Here is a 21,278-nt window from a genome sequence, read left to right as displayed (position 1 = left end):
TTTTAAACGAGCACTACAGACTCTAGACCATTACTTCTCTCTTCCACACGTCAAGCAAATTCCTTTCCATAACTCATACCGTATACCGTGTATCGAATATGTTTCGCCTTTCGCCACCAAAATTATCCGCCCGAAATCATCCTTTCATCCATCCATTCGCACTATTTCGCTGACGACGGATTCAAAACCATCTCGCCCGATACGCTTCCACACGCTCACTGACCGGGTGTGCTGAGATTTACAAAATATTTCCCCGATCGTTCGCTGGGTGGGTGGCGTAACGCGTTTCGCATCCGAAATATGTAATGCGCCCGAACGAAACAGGCCAGAAACGCTGTCCATATTGAAATCTTACGGCATGTGGTGTGGTGTGGGCCTTTTTCGATTGCCACACATTGCACGGTGTTCGGCCCTTGCCTCCATTCATCACTTTTATAATTGTACTTTTTGATTTTCGCGTTTCGATCCAACCGATTTATGGGGGAAGAAGGCGCGCTTGATGGTATGGTGGTCTTGTGAATGGATGATGCGCATGGAGCTAATGTTTCGGTATGAGGGATTGCGTACGAATATGATGTGATTATTTACAAAGCGGCCTTCATTTGCGCCACATGTATGCATTTGTTGAATTTAGCTAGGGTTGTTTCAGTTGGTGTTCATGTGAGTATTGTTTTTTTTAAACTGTTCACTTAAATAAACAGGCTGCTCTTCTCCTGATTGCATCGTATAGGATGCATTTCAATATAGTTTCATAAGTTCAACATAAAAAATTATACACCGAATACTGTCGAGTCTCAAGATTGATAAGTCGAACTAGATTTAAAGGATTGGACAAGAGAAAGGTGAATCCTAAAACTGTACAAAGAAGATGTTTAACAATAAATTAAACTATTATTTGATTAATTTTTAATAATTAGGTTCTTCTTTAGCAATACTTTTGTTTGAATAAATTAAGAAAGCAAAGTTGCACATGCACCAATAGTATACAAAAATAATAAATTCATATCGTTGATGCTGCACACTTGAGTTGCACTCATGCCAATTTGTGGTCACTGAACAACGTTGCGCATCAAACGACACGGCACAAAAAATAACAGATGAGCCGGCCACGCCAATGTTATTTGCTTTTAGTTTCACGAAATCTCGGCCGTTTATGCGCGTCAGTAAACACACAGTTCGTCCACCGTTTCCGATGCATCTCGGCAGACACAACGCCATCAGTACGTAACGTCGCTTAGAAGTCGCCAGTCGCAAGCTCTCGCTAAACGGCTCCCACGAAACGAAAGATGCATGGTTTTTGCTACACTTAAAAAGGAAAATTGTTACCAAAAATAGTCAAAGAAAGGGTTACCGTCAGGAAGAGAATGATTGAGTGAGTGAAAAAGTGAAACAGTGCAGCTGACACATGTCACCGTGAACGAGCTTCAAACGAGGGAAGAGACAGTTGTCACCAGGACTCTTTCGCTTTTGTTTCAACTTCCCGCACACACACACACACACACACTTGGGAATCGTTTTGATTGAGAGTAAAATTAGCATTAGGGCAGTGTTTTACGGTGGGCCACACGCACCCTCACCAGCAGCAGTTTAATTGACTGTTTGACAGACGCATCTCAAGTTACCGGGAACCTTGCGCGGTGGGTTCGTGGGAGCACACGCACGTACAGACACGCATGAAAGAGGAAAAAAAGAGCGAGTCACTTTGAATCAGCGACCCTCTGCGTTCACCCTGCCCAATCGGTCCATCATTTGTCACGGTGAGTTTGACCGTACGTCACGCGACACGGCAACGCACGGTGTGTCGATGTGTCAAACTGTGACTGGTTGGAAGCAACAAGTTGCACCAACCACACCGGCCTCCTCTATGTATGACCGTGAAATGATGCTACAACTACTGCAAGCTGATCGGTAACATCTGTCCGGTGGTACGGTGTTAACCTCACGCGGTTTGGCCCAGGTGGCTCCATGTCGATCCGGGTGGGAGACCATAATAAATAAATAAATAAATAACTATATCGGTGAAGGCGAACTCGCTGCGTTCGACTTGAGTTTCATGCATTTCCGATGTGAAAGTGAACCGTGGCCTCACGCTCAATCAAGCGCGATTCGAACGACGAAAAACGAGCACGCGAGTGAGTGAAACGGAACGGCCACCATCTTGATGGGCTAGAGCGGGAAGCAGCAAGCGACCATCCCGTCTGTGTGTAACTTTGTGGGACCGTTGATTTGTGGTTCTAAAAATAAGAAAAACCCTATATTCCAACGTCCGATTGAGCCGGCCGTTTGCTCGGCGGGGACGTTCGGCCGTTGGCGTGCCTGGTGACAGAAGAGTGAAATTTGTCGTGAAAGCCATCACACACGCCGTACGCAGGGCGAGATTTTACCGTGAAACACACGCATCAGTTTGCACGCTCGATAGTGAAACGTTCGTATCCGATCGAAGCGGATCGGTTTTGAAGATTTTGCAGCCGTTCTAAGTGCAGTTGTTCTAGCGCACCGAGTGCAGTGTTTGGCTGAAGTGAAACAGACAGCATGCCGTCACATCATCAGAAGAAGAAGGTATGGATTTGTGTGTGCAAATTGACATGGCAGAGTGGTCAATTTCGATTGTGGTAGAACAGTTGAGATTTTAACTCAAATCGTAGAACTAAGCTCACTCACTAAATCGATCATGCTAGTCAAATATTAACAAAGAACACCTCAATCGTTTTATTAAATGGAGGCGCCTGGTAGTTCAAGGCTTGTAATGGTCTGGTTGTTCATTGGTAATTTATTGTACTTTTACTTAAAAAAATACTTATCAAATTCTCCTTTAAATTAGCAGTACTCTAATTTTTTTAAATGTAGAACCGGTCATTAAGGTTAAACAAGGCGCAATTGCCACAAACATTTAAAGCACGATATAATCCAGTCAGTGCCTTTGAACACAGCCTAGTTATTTCTTAGAAATAATTCCACTTAAACGATAAAACACATTCCTGTCAGTGTACAGCAAACCCATCACACCGTTGTGGAATGGTGTTGAAAGACATACGCTCGTTCGCTGCGTCGACCGCGAGTGCATCCTCCCGGTCACGGTACATTAACCGTGTAAGACGACAATTCTGCCGACGTCTCCATTCGGTTCGCAGCAAAACAACGGACCATCGTTCTATTTCGTACAAACACACACACACACATATGCGCACACCCTTCCCGCAACGTGACGCACACGCAAGACGCTAACAATTATTTAGTTAATTATAAAGTATCTCCTCTCTCTCTCTCTCGGCTTTCGGCTACGTACGGGCGGTACCACCATTTTGCCTCGAGGCCAATTGTTCACCACGAGTCGCACGACAACTATTTGGTGGCATTTTCACAAGAAACTGATCATTCCTTCCACGGAAACATCGCGGGTGGGTTGTGCGACACGCGAACATATTCAGTGTTATTCGTCGGTTTTTTTTTTTTTTTTTGTCTACGTTCGTCCTACTTGCATCATATTGTCGCCACGAATAGACACAAACACACACGCACATGGATGCGCGTGCTATGTGCAAACAGATGAGATAATGGCATGTTTCTCTTCCATTTCCTCATTCGCTTTGCTTTTGTCTAAATGAGAGAGTGAATAACGCTTTTTTTTTTCGCTGTTTTGGTGTTGTTTTGTTTTCCCGCATCATCCCGAAGCCGGTAGCGACAGGCAAACAGGTGTGCTTTTTTGAGTCGTTTATTTTTAAAAACACATCACACAGAAGACTTGCGGAAAGTATTTTTCCCTGGTTGGAGCATGAGAATGTTTCAAGTAGCTGCATCGATTGCAGTTTCGTATAATGTTACAGTCCGGATCAGATCTCTTTCAATTAGCAGTAGAGGTTTAATCACAGTATCATTTTTACGTAGAATTTTAAAATTAATTGAATCCTCCCAACTAAAATCGTTTCCTTAGTAAAACTATCGAGCAATTCAAGGTATTTATGGCCGGTTCTTTGTACAACATACGCATAGAGCTCTCATGAACCGTTTGATGTTTGGAAAACGATTCCCAATGCCCGTAAAACATTTCTCATATAATAATCCCAACGCAATTAATTTATTACAACTAATAATGAACAATTGATTTAATAAAACAAAAGTGAGTTTCCTCCTCCTTGATCCCCTGCTTACGCAGATTATAGATGCTTAGTAGCCCCAGAAAGTATGCAATGTGATTAATTATCATCAATCTGACCTAGGATGGGCAATAAAAATATCCTCTAAGCAGGGTGTTATCCTTCTAACAAAATTAGCAGCAAACTGGAGTTCGTTGTTGATTCTTTGACTTTGGAGCGTTTCGGTGGTTGAGGCGATTGCAGTTCTTGTTTTTACTCGACAGAACAGAGGATCGAATCCCATCGAGACCACCCCGACGTCGCTGTCATCTCGGCCACCGGACCACCCCTATTTATTGGATGGCTGATTATCCAGCTGGCAGTAAAATCAAGTAACAGGAAGCCACAAATGGCAGACCCGAAATCTTTTCGTGGTCTCGAGGATTCGAGAAAAGAAGAATAATTGAACGTCTGTTTGATATTTTTACTCATGTTTGTAAAATATTTTTGAGCGAATATATAAGAAGAATAAGGCACAATAAAAAGTTCGACTTGTCCCATTCGTTGAACAGATAGTCGGAAACTGTCAGGGAGGATTCCGAAACGGAAAATCAACCATCGACCAGATCTTCACGATACGGCAAATCTTGGAGAAGATGGCGGAGCAACAGCTCCTCTCTTACCATCTCTTCATTGATTTTAAAGCCGCCTATGACAGCATAGCCAGGGTAAAACTGTACGACGCAATGAGCTCTTTTGGAATCCCGGCCAAGCTTACCAGGCTTGTACGAATGACAATGGCCAACATCACATGCCAGGTGAAGGTGGATGGAAAACTCTCAGGGCCCTTTGCTACCACCAAGGGCTTGCGCCAGGGAGATGTGCTTGCCTGTCTCCTTTTCAATCCGGCGCAAGAGAGAGCCATCCGGAACTTAGAGGGGAAACTTCGGAGAACATTTCCCATAAATCAATCCAGATCTTGGCATACGCTGATGACATAGACAGCATTGGTTTGAGGTTCTCCTATGTAGCAGAAGCTTATGAAAGGATCGAGCGTGCGGCACAGAACCTCGGGTTGGAGATTAACGAGGCGAAAACCAAAATGATGGTGGCACCACCAGCGGCCCTGCTAACAAACACTGATTTACGCAGGGGTGATGTACAGATAGGTGACCGCACCTTCGAAGTCGTCAAAAACTTCAGCTATCTGGGGTCAAAAGTCAGCACCGACAACAACATTGATGTTGAGTTACGTGCAAGGGTGCTGGCTGCCAACCGGGCATTCTACAGCCTGAGGAAACTTCTCCACTCTAAATACCTGTCGCGACGGACGAAGCTGGGACTGTACAGAACGTTTATAGTCCCAGTACTCACATACGCCTCTGAGACATGGACTCTGTCCAAGACTGACGAAGCCCTCTTAGCCGCGTTCGAGAGGAAGATGCTCAGAAGTATTTTTGGCCCCGTATGTGTGGAAGGACAATGGAGGAGCCGCTACAATGACGAGCTTGACGAGCTGTACGACGATCTTACCATCGTGCAGCGAATTAGACTCCGGTGGGCTGGACACGTCATGAGAATGACACCGGACGACCCAGCCCGTAAAGCCCTTTTAGTCCGTCCACACGGACAGAGGAGACGTGGTAGGCCCAAATTGAAATGGAGTGATGGTGTTGATGTGTCCGCCAGAACGGCCGGGATAACGGATTGGCATTGAATGCTAAATTGCTTTTTGTTTCTGAAAGATCACCGTAATGCCGTATTGCTACCTATATAGCTTCTAATACAACAGAGCATTGCATAATTTCAGGAGTATAATATCGTAATGTGTTTTCACCATCTCATTTGAATAGGATTTTCACATCGTTTCTTTTAAAATATTAAATCAATCACTTTAAAACGCATCACACCCCGCATACACCAATCAGCTAATGATCAATGATTCATTCTCAAACACTCCAAACGATCCAGCGACTACCATTCCTTTTGATTAACCATTAATCAGACTGACTGAAAATTATTCCCACATGTTTGCATGGGTCCTTCGGTTCCCTTCGCTTCGATGCTTATCTGTATCGGGGTTGTGTGTGTGTGTGTGCGAGCATTTTTTGCAAAAATAATTAAACATTTAACGAGAGAAGACAAGCGCCGGAAAAGCATTAAACCACTCCAGCTCATGCTCAACGTTCGACCATTTCGGGGATTCCGGGGGACTCAAAACAAAAAAATTGAACGCTCTTCAGAAAGTCGGCATGTCGAACACTCGTGTACGTGTCATCGCTTACCGCAGAATATAAAAAAGAATTAAAATTTGGAGGAAATCAAATGGGGATGGGGTTGCAACGAACGAACGAAAAAAAAATACCAGGACAACATGAACGTCCCCGCGCTCAATGTTGCATAAATGCATGCAAATGCAATCCATTCGCACAATAACACAACAGCGTGCGCGCACGTTCGTTAATAATCAATGAAGGGCAAGCATGCAAAAATGCATAACACGATTTCAAGCGTTGAGCGGTTACCAACACTCCATCCGGCGGATCCCTGTCCACCATCGTACACGCACGGACCCGGCTAATTAATTAACTCTGTAAACAGGAAGCTACAGCGTGGTGCATCCATAATTGGGAGCGTTTTTTTTTTCGAGCGTTACGGACATGGGTTGGAATAACAGGTGGATTAATTCGTATTTACAACAATCGGGGGAAAATTTGGGGTTATTGTCATAGCGAGGATGTTAATTTTTAAAAACTGCTCAGAGTTGCCCTTTTTTGTTTGGTTTTCCCTTGCAGAAGCATAAGAAACAGCAGAGCCACGCATCTGGGAATTCTAAGGAAGATGCTCAGACAACCTCAGAACAGGACAGTGCAGTTGATGGTCATTTGGAAGAGAGTACACCTTACGCATTGAAACGTTCCGAGCAGGTTGGCAGGTAATAATTGTGGTCCTTTACTATACTAGTTATCAAAGCTATACTTACCTTGGATTTTCCCTTTTTTCGACTCATCTTCTCAGATATCTTGTTGCCTCACGAGACCTTAAAGCAGGTGAAGTCATCATCGAAACGCCACCGCTCGTTGTGGGTCCATGTGCAGAAACTGAACCAGTCTGCTTAGGTTGTCACAGCTCCTTTACGCCGGGTAGCGAGGTGTACAGGTAAGATCGTGAGGGCCTCGTACTGTTTACATCACTCAACTCATTCATCCCTTTAACTAATCCGCAGATGTGACAGCTGTAACTGGCGACTATGTGCTCCCAACTGTCACGGTCTAAGCACTCACCGACAGCTAGAATGCATTCCACTGCGGGATAAGGCAGTCCACAAGCTACTCCAACCGTCCACTCCCGTCCAGCAGAAGCTGATGTACGAAGCCATACTTACACTGCGCTGCATGCTGCTGAAAACCGTCGATCCGGTCAATTACGATCGCCTACTGGATATGGATCCTTTGAACGATGTTCGTCAACAGATACCTAAACTATGGAACCGTAACCAGAAAGAGATTGTACGACGAATCCGGGATGAGTGGGGATTCACCGATGACTTTACCGAACTGGAACTCCACACCATCTGCGGCATTATCGAGGTTAATGCGTTCGAGGTGGGCCAAGATCCGATCAAGGCTCGTGCACTCTTCCCGAAGGCATGTCTCCTAATGCACGACTGTACACCGAACACGGGCCACACGGATGATCTCCAGACACACCATCTTACAGTGCGAGTCCTGAGAGATGTAGAAGCGGGTGAGTCACTTACGCTCACCTACGCACACATCCTCCAAGGAACACTGAAACGACGGCAGCATTTAAAGGAAGAAAAGTTCTTCGACTGCAACTGTCGTCGGTGTTCCGATGCTACCGAGCTCGGCACGTACTGCAGTGCGCTCCGATGCACCAAATGCCGAAGAGGACTCATCCTACCAGCGAACCCACTCAATCAGCAATCGGAATGGCGCTGCCAACAATGTCCAAACAGTGTGTCCTGCGAGTCGGTTATACTGCTGCTCGAAAAACTATCCCAACAGCTCGAATGCATCGGTGGGAACGATGTCGGCGGATTGGAAGCATTCCTACACACGCAGAGCACGGTCCTGCACGATAACCACTATCTGCTGCTGTCGGTGAAACATTCGCTCTGTGAGCTGTACGGGAAGATTGAGGGATATCTCATACCGGAGCTCAGTCAGGAGCAGCTGAAGCGCAAAGAGACGCTCTGTCGAGATCTGCTCGAGGTAGTGGATCAGTTGGAGCCCGGGCTTAGTAGACTGAGGGGTACCATCATGTACGAGATGCATGTGCCGCTGTTGATAGAGGCAGGACAATTGTTTCAGAGTGGAGTAATTCAACGAGCGGAGCTACGCCGTCGGTTGAAGGAAGTGCAACGGCTTTTAAGGGAAAGTGAGCGGATATTGTCACTCGAGCCGGAAGGCTCGCCGGAGTATGGCATAGCAGAGGCGGCTAGGGATGCACTTAAAAATATGGGAACTGTATAAACAGTGAGAATTGTTGTAAAAGGAGTTTTCTTTTAAAATAAATCCCTTTTGAAGTTATTATTTTTGGAGTTTACTATTATTTGTCGAGTATTTTTTATGATCTATTTTTTGCAGACGTTTGGAAGAGATTAATAAAAGACGCCTAAAGTTATGCAATACGCATGGTCGGCTATCCCGAGCCGCGGTTGCCGCCCGAGCTATTTCGAATTCTGACAGCTGTTTTCGAAGTCGAAAACCACAAACATACCGTTTTTGACGTTTGCCGTGTGTTTTTGAGAAAAAAAAACACAGAAAAACAACCAAAACATCCGTCGTCTCCACACTTTCCAGACCGGTGGCAAGAACGCTCTGTTAAAAATGGCCCCTCCAAAGCTGAAACTACACAAAAACACCGGCAAGCTTAAATCGATCCCGCGACCCAGTTCCATCCCAACACCGGCAGCCCAAGCAGCCGCTGCACCTGCTACTTCCGGCACCGGATCCGATACATCCGCACCATCCGAGGCAGATCTGCAGTTTGAGCTCGAGCTGTACTGGTGCATCCAGCAGCTGGAAACGACCCTCAACCTACCGAACGTGCGTGAAAACAACAAAAAGCGTATGTTGTCCTTTTTCGAAGTGTCTTTAGGTGTAGACACCTGCTCAATTCTAAATGACGTTTTCAGTCGAGGAAACTTCCAAGCTGATCAACACACTGAAAAGCGGCACACAACCGATCATCCGCAAGCGGCAAATTATGCGCACCACGTTCGGTGACTATCGGAGTAAAATGGCCGCGGAGGAGCAAACGATGTCCCTCAATCCGGACAGTGTACGGTTCGAGAAGTCGAAGGATGCACCCGCCAAGCACACGTTCGTGAAGAAAGCGACAGTTTTATCTGGTGATAAGGATTTTAAGTTTAATTTCACTGTTGACGGCAACGAACCGGAGCATCAACCGGAACCAACACCTACTGGCGCTGCGGATAAGAAGCAAGCTGAAGTGAAGAAAACTGTTCGAAAAACGAATGTCGGCATCATCGTGCCGTCGGATAATCAGTTCCGGTTTAACTTTAATGTGAGTAGTGAATAGATTGATGTTACTTTAATAAAAAAAAAGCAATTTAACCGGACGAAATGTGTTTCGGTCAACGTGTCACTAATGATACCGACCAGTGGCAATTTGGATGAGATAATTTCGCCAACTATACCCATGGTACTCAGATAAAAACAGTAAGGGCCGATTAGAGTTTTATATTTATCGTACAATTAAAGTTACTGCGTATCGATGTACAACACTCTAGCAGAAGGAAAAGGGAAGAATCCGAACGTGTTGCGATATCTAGACTTATCCAACTAGAAGTAGGGATTGGGGAATTGGGAATTCGTGTCTTGTTGACATGGCTCCAGGACGGGGGAAGGTGGTGGTGGGTAGGAGAGTGCATAAGAATCACACGCTGCACACTCACACTCACAAAGCAAACACAGCTCTAACCGAAATCCGGGACAGGTATACCAACGATCGGGTAATAATCAGCGGTGGAGCATAAAGATGGAGCGTGATAATTCGTGGACGAACCGTCGTTAACCTACAGCTGCTTCTCGTTACACGGTTGTAAGCTCTAAGATGCGGCACTCTTCATTTTGGCTTCTTTGTCTGGGCAACCGAAAGGACACGCGCGCGAGAGAGACAGAGAGAGAGAATACAAGATAAGAGTTAATTATAACATCCACGATCGGTTCGGTGTCGGAATGTACCTTTCTTTTCAGCCTCACGCCTTGCCGCCGCTTCCGCACGGTGCTGCTTGATGATGGCCAACCGTGCCAGATCTGCCTTCGCCTGTGCCGTTTTGCCTTCTGCGTGCCGTTTCTGGTAGGCGGCCGCTGCCCGCTGCTTCTCCAGCTCCTCCTTCTCCCGGCGCGTCAACTGCGGCTCGTCATCCTCCTCCACTTCCTCCACCTTCCGGTGGGACTTCTTTGCCACACGATTCGGGTTCTGTATCTGTATGACCGACTGTGCACCCTTCGCCTTATCGTCGTCCGACTCGGACTCGTCCGAATCATCCTCCCCATCCTCGTTCTCCTCCCCGTCCTCGTCCTCATCGTCCGAGTCCTGTTCCCGCGTCTTGCGCCATTTTTTCTCCTCCTCGTCCTTCTTGCGCTGAGCTTCTAGCTCTTCCGGGTTGGTAAAGTTGCGGTTGCGCCCCTTGTGGTTAACGTACTTTCCTACAAACGGCAAAACGAGAAACAAAAATCAGCGATCCGAGGAGCCACCGATTGTTGTTCGATCGTAAGGTGTATTAGTGTATATGTGTGGATGTGTGGATGTGGAACTGCATCTTTTTTTTTTTGTTTTGCTTTCTCTCCATCTCTTTCACTCTTTTCCCGCAACCATTTTGGCTACAACAAAGCAAACAGTAGCTACCTCGCGGCATTATTTCGCGTCGTGTGCTTCGGATGGGAAGATTCGGGGAAGCGCGTTCCTATCACAGCTAAAACTGTTTCGAGTTGATAGCACCACCAGGAAAGCCGTGGATTCAGTGTCCGCCCGTTGGTGTTCCGGCTGCGTTTGACTATCGGAGGGATTTTGCACAACCCAAAATTCACTTTTCTACCCGCTGCAAATCTAGTTTCGCTGCTGCCCTCCAAACGTGTACGCGAAAAGATGCAGCAAAAAAAGCATTCACCGTTTGACACAAGCCAATGGGCCAACTGTCAAAAGTGACAGCCCGCGACCAACAGGTGCAAAACCGGTGGAGAAATGGTTTTGCAGGGTACGCAGCTCCGTTAATGAGGAGCATTTATGAATGAAGTGTATATTTTCATGCTTTCTACACCAGATTATTGTAAAATGATCAAAAAGGAGTGAAAATAGCACCAAAAACTATTTGCATGAAATAAAGGAACATAAAATCCCGGGACTTCTTCACCGTACGCTATTTCACCTACTCAGAAATACAAAATACAATTTTTCCTATGTGATCTAATCGATGGAATAATTCTACATCTGCTCGTTTATCGAAACTTTGGTCTTATTTTAAAAAAATCAATATTAAGGAATCATTCCAACAAAAACTGCTATGTCTGATAAGCGCAAAAAAACTTCGAAAGTTCTTGGTTTGCGATTTCTGGCTTTCTTGATTTGTTTTTATCCGTAGCTGGATGGCCAGACAGGATGGAACGGCGGGGTCGTTATTGCCTGGGTCTCCGGATCGCTCAGTTAACAACTAAACGCCTTATTACGCAGCTTAAAACACTTAAACTATAATACAAAAAACCAACGAAAACGGGGTTTTAATTGTAGCTACAGGTGAAAAAACCGAGCATGCACGGAATTTAACAAATAACAGAGAAGAAAATGCCTTTTTTGTGAATATGTAATCGTCAGCGTCAACACGTCATTCTTAATATATTTAAAATAAAATAAATAAAATACAGACAAAAAACACTGCGTTATATAAATAATTTTCCCAAACAAAATGGAAAAAAAGACTAAATGTAAAAAACATTTTTCTAAACACTTGTCGTGAATATTTTTGAAAAATTCAAGCTTGCAGGATGCCAACCTGCTACACCCTGTGCCATTGGGTCGAAAGGTAATCAAATGCCCCGTCTCGCTCGCACACTGAACTGTCAGGCAATGGCGTTCCGGTAAACATCCGCGCATTTGTGAACTGGACGTCTTTCTGCGAATCAGCGTTTCTTGGACCTATTGTTTTTGAGCACCGGCATTATCGTTTTCTACACGCGGTTTCCCTGCTTGGCCCAAGAAGCTTGGCATCCGTAAAAATCGCGCTTCGCAAAATGGAAAATCAGATTTTTATCACGCATTTTGTGCACCCGCACAAGTTTTGGTACAAACCATTCCATCCGGGAAGCCAGAAAAGGCAGTTGAAAGAGCTGCGGGATGCGATCGATGAGTACTGTGACCAGCACCACGCGAACGAGCAGAAGAAACACTACGAAGTGAACGAGGTAAACGGAAACGCCGTCTGACCATGCGAACGGCAGGCACCATTTGTAAATTGCGATCCCTTTGAACCGGTTTTTTTTGTTTATTGCTTCCAGGTCGTTGGTTATTACATTCCGTCGCTCACATGCTGGACCCGTTGCATCGTGCAGGGCATTATAGAGGACCACAAGGGACTTTCCTCCTATCGTCTGTGGCTGATCGACGAAGGCTATCCGGCGGTCGCTAGCGACATCCAGCAGTTGACACCACTGCCGGAAAAGTTTCGGGACAGTTCGAACTCGCTCGTAAAGTGTGGTTTGATACGAAACGTGTTACCCGCAAGCAGTGTAAGGAAGCTTTTACCTTTTTTTTATATCCCTTAAGCCAAGCTAAAGCATTCTTCTCCCTTTGTGCATAGGTGTACGATCCGCTAGAGGAACAGATCCGCAAAGCGGAATGCTTGTCGTGGAGCAAGGACGCCATCAAAATGCTCAGCTCGTTGATCGAAGGCATCGAAAAGGTTTGCTTTACAAACGTGACCTCGTATACGATCGGCAAAGATACGATCGAGTTTGGCGATCTGTTCTTTTACTCGAAAAGCAAGACGTTTAACGCGGTGAACGTTCTGTCCGACCAGGCCATGGGGATGATTGTGGATTCGAAGCACTTTTTGGCTTGTAAGTAGTGTGTGTGTGTGTCCCCTCCTTTCGAATGATGGCAATTTTTTTTTTGTTCCGTTCCGTTTTCCCCCACAGGTATATTCGAAAGCCAAACAGTGGGCTCCAGCCGCGCCTCATCGATCGTTAACGGATCGTTCGATTCCGAAGCGTTTGAGCTGAAAGTCAGAACACGCCGGCTTTCAACTGCCTCCAACAGCGTAACGGAGTTCAACTTTGACGAATCGGCCAGCATGGTTGGCGTTGAGCGAAAGGGACCCGCACCCAGTGCCGTGCCAGCTATGGAGCAACAGCGAGCTTCCGCCGCAAACAGTACCCTGTCCACGGCAGGTTCACAAAAAGGCGACGCCGGATCGAGCACATCGAGCGAAACGGGCAGCAAGAAATCGTCAAAGTTGAATCAAAAAATGCGATACCAAATGGCACAAAAGTTGAAAAATGCTTCCGTCAAGGGCGGCGGCAGTAAGGAGCCAGCACCGACGACAAAACCAAACACTTTGCAAGCAACAGAGCCTTCCGTGGCGCCCTCGGAAGCTCTCTCGTCCCCCCGGCGGCTACAGGACAGCACACTAGACCAGATCCGTATGGGTCCGCATTCGCTAACGTTTGACGTTGCCCAATCGGTAGAGGATGAATATAAGCTTATGCAGGCACATGCGAGCAAGCCGACCGTTGTGGTGCAGAGTTCAACGGCGAACGAAACTGTACCGACGGCGAAGCAGGCGAACAGTGCAACTCCAGCCGCAGTAACAAACGGTGGTGGATCGACACAAAAGTTTCTACAAAAAATTGCCAAAGCAAAGGCAAGACAAAGCCTCCAGAAACCAACCGTTCCTACCGGTGAGCCAGCGAGCTCTTCAGCGATGTTGCCGCTAGCCGCACCAGTGGCCGTCCCGCTCGATAGCCTACTGCCGTCCGAGAAGTTGCCCACGGTCGAGAGCAATGCGGCCTTGAAACGATTCGAAAAAGTAATACAGAACGAAAAATGGTAAGCGCAACATATGATGAATTGCCACTGAATACTCCCTTTATACGGTAGCAATCCCGATCGGTGGATTGACTGTATGCGAATGTTGAAGTATTATTTATCCTCTTTAATACGGCTCGTAAGGTGGGGTGCTCGAAGCACACCAAACCAATCCTAGCATTTATCACCATTTGACTATTTTTTACAACCTTTAGCAACCCTACGTTTAGAGGTTTATTATGATGAAATGAAGGCACGTTTGAAGTTGAGCTTAAATATTAATAAAAATGAAGTAGTACGGCTGTTACTAACACGGTTGCGTCTTGGTTGTAGTTTATTCTCCCGCCGGAGTCATCATCGAGTGCTGGTGCACGGTGCCAAGCTGCCGAATCCGATCGATCGTATCGAGGCGGCCAACTTCAGTCCGCGTGTGCACCAGAACCTCGAGCAGCTGGGCATTACGAAACTGCACCGGCTGCAAGCCTACGCCTGGCCACACATACTGCGCGACAATTCGTTTATCTGCGTTAACGGAGCGAATACGGGCAAAACCTTTGCCTATCTACCGGCCGTCTGTTCCGGGGTGCAGGTATGTTCCCGATCGTGCCCGCGGTTTTCCTGCCAGTCGAGCTAATGTCGCTTTTTTTCTCCGTTTTTTTTTGTTTAGAGACAAATAGAAGAGTCACTCGTACCGGCGGGAAGCGGCCCGGTAGCCATCATCGTATGCTACTCATCGCGCGAAGTGCAACGGATCGCGTTCTTCTGCCGGAAGCTGCTCAACTCGGCCGCGCACACCGATCTGGCTGTGCTGGAATGTTACGGCATTCGGACGGTGACGAAAACTTGCGTACGCATTTACCGTGACCGTGTGGTTAAAACCGTTCCTACCAATTTATGATCGAATTGTTCGTCCTTTGTTTCCCTCCCCCCCCCTTTCCCCACTAGAATCTCCTCTTTAATGGGTGTGCGATCCTGGTAACGACAGCACCCGGCTACCGGCGGCTCTACGAACGCGCACCGGAAGCATTCACCCGCCGGCGCATTCAAACGGTGGTGATCGATAACATCGAAGCGATATGGCCGAACTTTGCGCCGGAACTGCGGCTGGTGTGTAAAGCCTGCGACAAGGAGGGGCTGCAGATGATCGTCACGGCCAGCTGCTGGGTGCCGGTGCTTGGGCTGTTTCTGCAGCGCTACCACAACATGATCGTCTGCATCGGCGCCTTCCTCGAGGCGGCCGTGTACGCGAAGGCCGAATTTCGGTTCCGGCTGTTTGCCGGCGAGGCGCAGAAAGAGCTCGAGCTGATCCGGCAGCTGCGCCAGCACGACTATCGGAACGAGCGGACGATCGTGTTCGGGAAGGACGATGCCGATTTGGCAGCGATCGTGAATGCGCTGAAGCACGGCTCGATCAACCATACCGTGTGCGGCGAGCGGATGGTGTTGCTGCAGCATGCCGGGTTCCGGAACTGGGACGAGCAGGTGCCGGGCGATATGGTGGTGTTTGTGTGCAGCGATGCAGTGTTGGGCGAGCTGAAGATAACGCGGGCACAGCACATCGTGCACTATTCGCTACCACCGACCTGGTCCACGTTTACGCGACGGTATGCCTGCTCGTTCGAGTATTACGAGTCGCCGTACCTGGCGGCCGACGGTGCGCCGACGAGCAAGGGCAAACCGTCATCGTTGGTGCTGTTGAACGAGAACAACAACCAGGAGTTGCCGCGGTTGGTCGATTTTCTCGAGCTGCATCTACCGCAGGTGCCGGAGAAGCTGATCAAGTATGCTAAGGTAAGTGAGACGACGAGCTGGCTTGCTCTTCCACAAATTAAAACCCTATTTTTATTCTTTGAACAAGGAAAGTTCAAAGTATTCCAAGGATTTCTGCGCTCTAGCTTCCATTTGTAGTTCATTACTCCTCGAAGTCTTTCCCTGCTGTGAGGATCTTCCTCTCGAACGCAGAGAGTCCTAGCTGTGTCCCTCGCGATTCCTCTAGTTGCAGTATGTAGTGACCGATTGGCAGTCACAACTGTAATGCGAGTATCTGAACATCTCTATACTTTAGGCGATGTTGAAGTTAAATGATGCTTTAGACGACATAAAACGTGATCAGTTTATAGCAAGAGCATGTCAAGATCTCTTCTTCTTTCCTTGGCACTAAGACATAGACATGTTCCGGCTTTCTGAAGACCGGCGCCACTATCGCCTCGGCCACCGGACCGCTCAGACCGTCAAGATCTCTGTATTTGATATGTTTCAGTGCGCTATAAACTCACTGAAGAGATCACCAGTGAGTCGATCTGTAATATTAGTAACGAACATCGCAATGTCCTTGGAGTCGCTAATCTCTAGCGTTGCTTCTTGTATATGGATTAGACGTTACCTGATACCTCAGTTACCTCCAGCTTCACTTGATCAGCAATTGATACTTGAAGCCTTATAATTCTTGAGTCGCCAGGTGATCTTTCAAATTTTCTCAGTAGCTAGGAGGAAACTTTAGCCCGCTATAGTATAGCCTCTGCAGCTCTTAGTTGCTTGTTTATTCCCTAAAATATTAAGCAGACTGCCACAGGATCTTTGGCTGTTAACTGATTAGATCCGTGTCCGTATTTGCAGAGCAGAACCTTAAGTCTGAAGTCTTTTCTGGTCCGCAACGAACTCTGATTCTCGGGGGTTGCTAATCTCTAGCGTTGTTACATCTAATATGGACTAGATGTCACACCTGTTACCTCAGTAACCTCCAGTTTCGATTTGTCTGTTCCATTGAATCCAGACGCCTTATGGTTCTGGAGTCGCCAGATGTTCTTTCAAATGTTATCAGTAGCTAAGTAGGAAGCAGCTAAGCTATACCCTGATGTTTTGTAGTTTCTGCGGAGCTCACTGTCAGAAGATCTTTGGCACTGTTAACTGGTTAGCTCCTAATCCGTATTTGGACTAGAGATCCTTATTATGTCTAAAGTTTTAGCTGGTCCGCTACACGCTCTGACGCACCGGAGTTGCTAATCTCTAGCGTTGCTTCTTGTCTTTGGATTAGATGCCTGTTACCTGTTACCTCAGAAACCTCCAATTTCGATTTGACTGTTCCCTTGATACCTGCAACATCATAATTCTTAGAGGAAACTATCGTCTCTGTCTCTGCAGCTCTTAGTTGCTTGTTTATTCCCTAAAATACTGAGCCCACTGCCACAGGATCTTTGGCTGTTGAATGGTTAGTTCCGAAGCTCTGTTTGGAGATCAGAACCTTAAGTCTGAAGTCCTTTCTGGTCCACAACGCACTCTGATTTTCTGGAGTTCCCTGCATTCGCTCCTCTTGCCAAAGTCTCGAGAGGTCTCGGCCTGCCATTTCTGGCTTCCTGTGACTTGATTTTACCCGCAGCAAAGTGTAGTCAACCTTGCGTACGGGTAGGTGGTCTAGATGGGATTTAAACCACGGTCCTGCCGTGTGAAGATCGGCACCGTTATCGCCACGGCCACCGGACCACCCCTACACACAGATCTCTAATCGGACGATGCGCTACCTATTTATTGCAGCGAATTCGAAGCATTCACGAAAGCGCCCGTATCGCCGACGGTCGCGCCGTCTCCATGCTCTGCACGCACGTGCTAGGTCTGGCCGTGTGCCACAGCATCCGTAGCTGCGTCTTCCGGCACGCGCTCACACCGGACGATCTGGCCCCAGACACACTGCCGACGCGCGATGGAGTCATTCGGCTAAAGGTCTGTCACGTGTTCTCGCCGGCACACTACGCCGTCCGGCTGGAGGCGCACCAACCGGTCGGCTCAACCGAGTGGACCGCGCTGACCGATGGCAGACGGTACATGGTGCAGGACATTACTGTGCAGGCGTACTACGCCAACGAGGACCGCCATCGGATGCATGGTGCACCGCACCGGAACGAGCTGTGCGCCGTGTACCACGAGCAGAACTATGCGCGCTGTCGCATCATCAACTTCGACGAATCAAAGTGCGTGTAACTGTTTGAAATCCACAAAACAGTAGAAAAGAATCTAATAAATTGCCTCTCTCTCTCTCTCTCACCAGTGTGGACAACTGTGAGGTACAGCTGCAACTGATCGACACCGGCCGGATGGTGCACGTAAAGTCCGCCGCCCTGCTTCATCTGCCCGACCAGTTCCGCCAGCTGCCCGGGCATGCCACCAACGTGCGCATTGCCGCCCTCGTGCCGCACGATCACGAGCAGGATTGGGACAAAACGGCCACCCTAACCGTGCGCCAGTGGATCGAAGAGCACGAAAATCGGGCCAACTGTTACGTGAAGAGTACGGTGCTGCTGGCGCTCAAGGACACGCTGTGGGTCGACGATCTGCATCTGACGGAACAGCTGGAGGGTGTGAAGACGACCGTAACGACGAAGCGTGTGGGTGCAACGATCGTTGCGAAGCAGTACGGTATCGGGGATAAGAAATCGTTCGAGCAGATTCGCACGATTGTGGCCGATTGTGAGAAGCTGGCCATGCAAACGATACGTCTTGGGGAGGAAACGACGAACGAGAACGGGCTGGATAATGTGGAGGAGGAGGAGCAGCGTTCGAGCGATTCGGGCGAGAGAACGTTTTTTCTAGCTCAGTCGGATTCCGGTGGGAGGGAGAGTAGTACAGCAGGGGAAGTAACGAATGAGGGGAATTTGGGGAGTGAAGGTACCGTGGAACCGCTAGCGTGTCATGACGGAGCATCAAGCAATGATTTAAATCCCGATGATACGTTGGTCGAATGTGAACCGGCAGTGGCCAGCAAACCCTTAGCGCCAGCCGAGTTGAACAATACCAACTCATCCTCAGCCAGCTCGTTCGAAGAGCTTTCGATCGAGCACGACGCAGATCGGTACCAGTTCGATTCGTTTCGGGTGAACAGTGCGTACAACGTAATGATTGGCCACTATCTCGCGCCGGACAACTTTTTCGTGTACCGATGCGATAAGTAAGAATCCCCCAGCTCCAGCTATCGTACTGCAAACTTTTTCCTCCTACTAATCGTATCTTGTTGGTCCACTTTCCTCCCGCCAGAATAGCGGAAGTTGATGCGGCGATTAAAGAGTTTGTGCAGGACGAAAGTAGGCTGAAACCGCTCGAGAATCCACACCGGCAGCAGCACTGTCTCGTGTTTTACGAGAACAATTACCACCGTGGACGTGTAGTGCAGCTGTCGGAGGACGGTGGCAACGGTGGGGTGGAAGTGTTTCTGCTCGATTTCGGTGGCACGTTCAAGTGTGACCGGCTGTACAAAATCTCCGACCGGCTACTGCGTGCAGTTCCGTTTTTGGTAAGATAGAGCTAGTAGAGCTGCCTTTCTGCATTTGATTTAGGATCTCCTGTCTGGTGTGGAGTCCAATCCGTCTCCAGGAAGTATGGACTTTACTTGATCCAGCCAACGAGCTCGCTGTGCTCCTTACGTCGATAGTATCCGAGAAGTGCCTGTTCCATCGATGAGAGCAGGAACACCGGGTGCGGAGAACCCTTGCTAACCTTCCAAAGGCTTCGGAGCCATATCTTACCAGCGCAATATTGCTACCACACCGGCTTACTACAGAACAAATTTAGACTTCCCATAATAAGCATAATGTATCCATTTTCCATTTTGTTTCCCCATTTTAGGCCGTTAAGGGATCGTTTGCACACATCCAACCGCCGAACGGTGCCACCGAATGGTCGGACGACACTTCGGACGCCATTTACGACCGGTGGCTGGAAAAGCATAACCACGGGACAATGTATGCGTCCGTTACGCGCGTCCTTCCGTGGGGCGCCGGTCCGGAACGTATCGAGGGCTGCCACCGGTACGAGATGGTGCTGGCCGACGGCAATGCATCCGATGAGTTTTCCATCATCTCGGACATTGTGTACGACAGGCTCGCGCTGCTGCAGCGAATCGAGCCGGGTGATGATGAGCGGGACGAGGGCGCCAGTACGGTCGCGGACACGGACGATGAATACATGCAGGTGAACTTTACGCACGACGAGCTAATGCAAATGATGAAAGACATTACGGCAGCACCCAAGGGTGAAGAGAGTCAGCTGAAAGCAATCAGCGAACCGCCGGCCATTTCCACGGGTCCGACGATTGCCCAAACGCAGGAAACTGCGGACGAAGAAAGGGAACGGAAAAATCGGCCCCGTAAGGAACGGAAGCTGCTGCACCTAGCGCCACTCGTGTCCGATTACCGGTTTCCGCTGACCGTGTGGGATCAGGACAAATATTTTGTGGTGCTGCGCGTGCATGCACCGGACGTGGAACGGTACGATCTGGTGGTGAATCATACCTCGCTGCTGCTGCAGTTCGTGCGGGCGGACGATGGCGGTGAGCGGTACATTGTGCCGCTGAATCTGTTCAGCGCCATCGATCCACGCCATACGGTGCACGAAGTGCGGGGCCTTTCGATAGTGGTACGGTTGCGGAAGCTCGTACCGTGTATGCGCTGGCCCAAGCTGCACAACCACGGCGGGCGAAAGATGCCCTGGATTAAGGTGGCCACCGATGGTGGCGGGGGGCAGGATAGTGATGCCAGTACGGACGAAACGACCAAAAAGAATCGATGGAACAGTTTGGTGCAGGCGCATCTGGACAGCTCGCCGGAGAGTTCACAGTCCGGGAATGAGCGGGACGTTGATTCGGAGCTGGAAGACGAGGAAGCGGTGTTTCTTAACATGACCTGAGCTACAGTTTTATCTCTTACTGTTGGGGGAAATCAGCGTTTGAAAATGTTACATTACTTTAAGGCACACCATTTAACAATTTAAATTTCTATTAATTGAACTAACAGACAATTTGATGGGTTTCGGACTGAAACTTTCATCAGCAAACATTGAAACAAGCAGCAAGTTCTTCCACAAGAAATTCAAGGATCGTGATTTGAATCTTACGGTTAAGGAAGGATAAGAAATAGTATGATTTTTTATATGACTTTACGGATGTTCGAATGTGGCAGATGGCCGATTATGAAGCAAATGTAAACTGTGTAACGGATGTAAATACAAAACGGAATTTAATACGGCTTATTTTTTCTTCTGGCGTTTAATTTGATCGTGATGATGAGGGAGGCTTCCGAGATTTTATCGTGCGTTAACAGCTTAGCTCATCTGTGGCGATTCAATGTACACATTTGAAGATTCAGTTCG

General features: G+C 48.0%; 4 protein-coding genes across 6 annotated transcripts; 3 read left to right on the top strand and 1 right to left on the bottom strand.

Moving 5' to 3' along the window:
- The first annotated feature begins 1,104 nt into the window (after window positions 1-1,104).
- LOC118507606 (SET domain-containing protein SmydA-8-like) lies at window positions 1,105-8,627 on the top strand. 3 transcript variants are annotated; one of them, XM_036046281.1, is made up of 5 exons: window positions 1,106-1,372; window positions 2,444-2,559; window positions 6,869-7,008; window positions 7,092-7,232; window positions 7,300-8,627. In XM_036046281.1, the coding sequence occupies exons 2-5, from the start codon at window positions 2,533-2,535 to the stop codon at window positions 8,567-8,569; spliced, it is 1,578 nt and encodes a 525-aa protein (XP_035902174.1). In that variant the 5' UTR covers window positions 1,106-1,372; window positions 2,444-2,532; the 3' UTR covers window positions 8,570-8,627. The 3 variants fall into 3 exon arrangements, with proteins under 3 accessions (XP_035902175.1, XP_035902174.1, XP_035902173.1); XM_036046280.1 differs by having other exon boundaries at window positions 2,025-2,559; XM_036046282.1 differs by having other exon boundaries at window positions 1,105-2,559; window positions 6,872-7,008.
- A 212-nt stretch (window positions 8,628-8,839) lies between these two features.
- LOC118507604 (UPF0488 protein CG14286) lies at window positions 8,840-9,712 on the top strand. The gene is made up of 2 exons (XM_036046277.1): window positions 8,840-9,167; window positions 9,235-9,712. The coding sequence occupies exons 1-2, from the start codon at window positions 8,927-8,929 to the stop codon at window positions 9,639-9,641; spliced, it is 648 nt and encodes a 215-aa protein (XP_035902170.1). The 5' UTR covers window positions 8,840-8,926; the 3' UTR covers window positions 9,642-9,712.
- Window positions 9,713-9,786: 74 nt separating this feature from the next.
- On the bottom strand, window positions 9,787-11,257 carry LOC118507605 (28 kDa heat- and acid-stable phosphoprotein). The gene is made up of 3 exons (XM_036046278.1): window positions 10,974-11,257; window positions 10,307-10,774; window positions 9,787-10,205 (listed from the first exon to the last, which is right to left on the bottom strand). The coding sequence occupies exons 1-3, from the start codon at window positions 10,981-10,983 to the stop codon at window positions 10,171-10,173; spliced, it is 513 nt and encodes a 170-aa protein (XP_035902171.1). The 5' UTR covers window positions 10,984-11,257; the 3' UTR covers window positions 9,787-10,170.
- Window positions 11,258-12,176: 919 nt separating this feature from the next.
- Window positions 12,177-21,158, top strand: LOC118507110 (putative ATP-dependent RNA helicase SoYb). Its single transcript, XM_036045112.1, has 11 exons — window positions 12,177-12,523; window positions 12,617-12,847; window positions 12,919-13,177; window positions 13,256-14,165; window positions 14,478-14,733; window positions 14,812-14,991; window positions 15,090-15,935; window positions 17,676-18,109; window positions 18,187-19,083; window positions 19,170-19,425; window positions 19,758-21,158. The coding sequence occupies exons 1-11, from the start codon at window positions 12,353-12,355 to the stop codon at window positions 20,814-20,816; spliced, it is 5,499 nt and encodes a 1,832-aa protein (XP_035901005.1). The 5' UTR covers window positions 12,177-12,352; the 3' UTR covers window positions 20,817-21,158.
- Window positions 21,159-21,278: the final 120 nt, after the last annotated feature.

Source organism: Anopheles stephensi, chromosome 2 (assembly GCF_013141755.1).
Source record: "Anopheles stephensi strain Indian chromosome 2, UCI_ANSTEP_V1.0, whole genome shotgun sequence".
NCBI lineage: Eukaryota > Metazoa > Arthropoda > Insecta > Diptera > Culicidae > Anopheles > Anopheles stephensi.
Note: the sequence above shows the minus strand (reverse complement) of the source record. Positions and strands in the feature narration are given on the sequence as shown.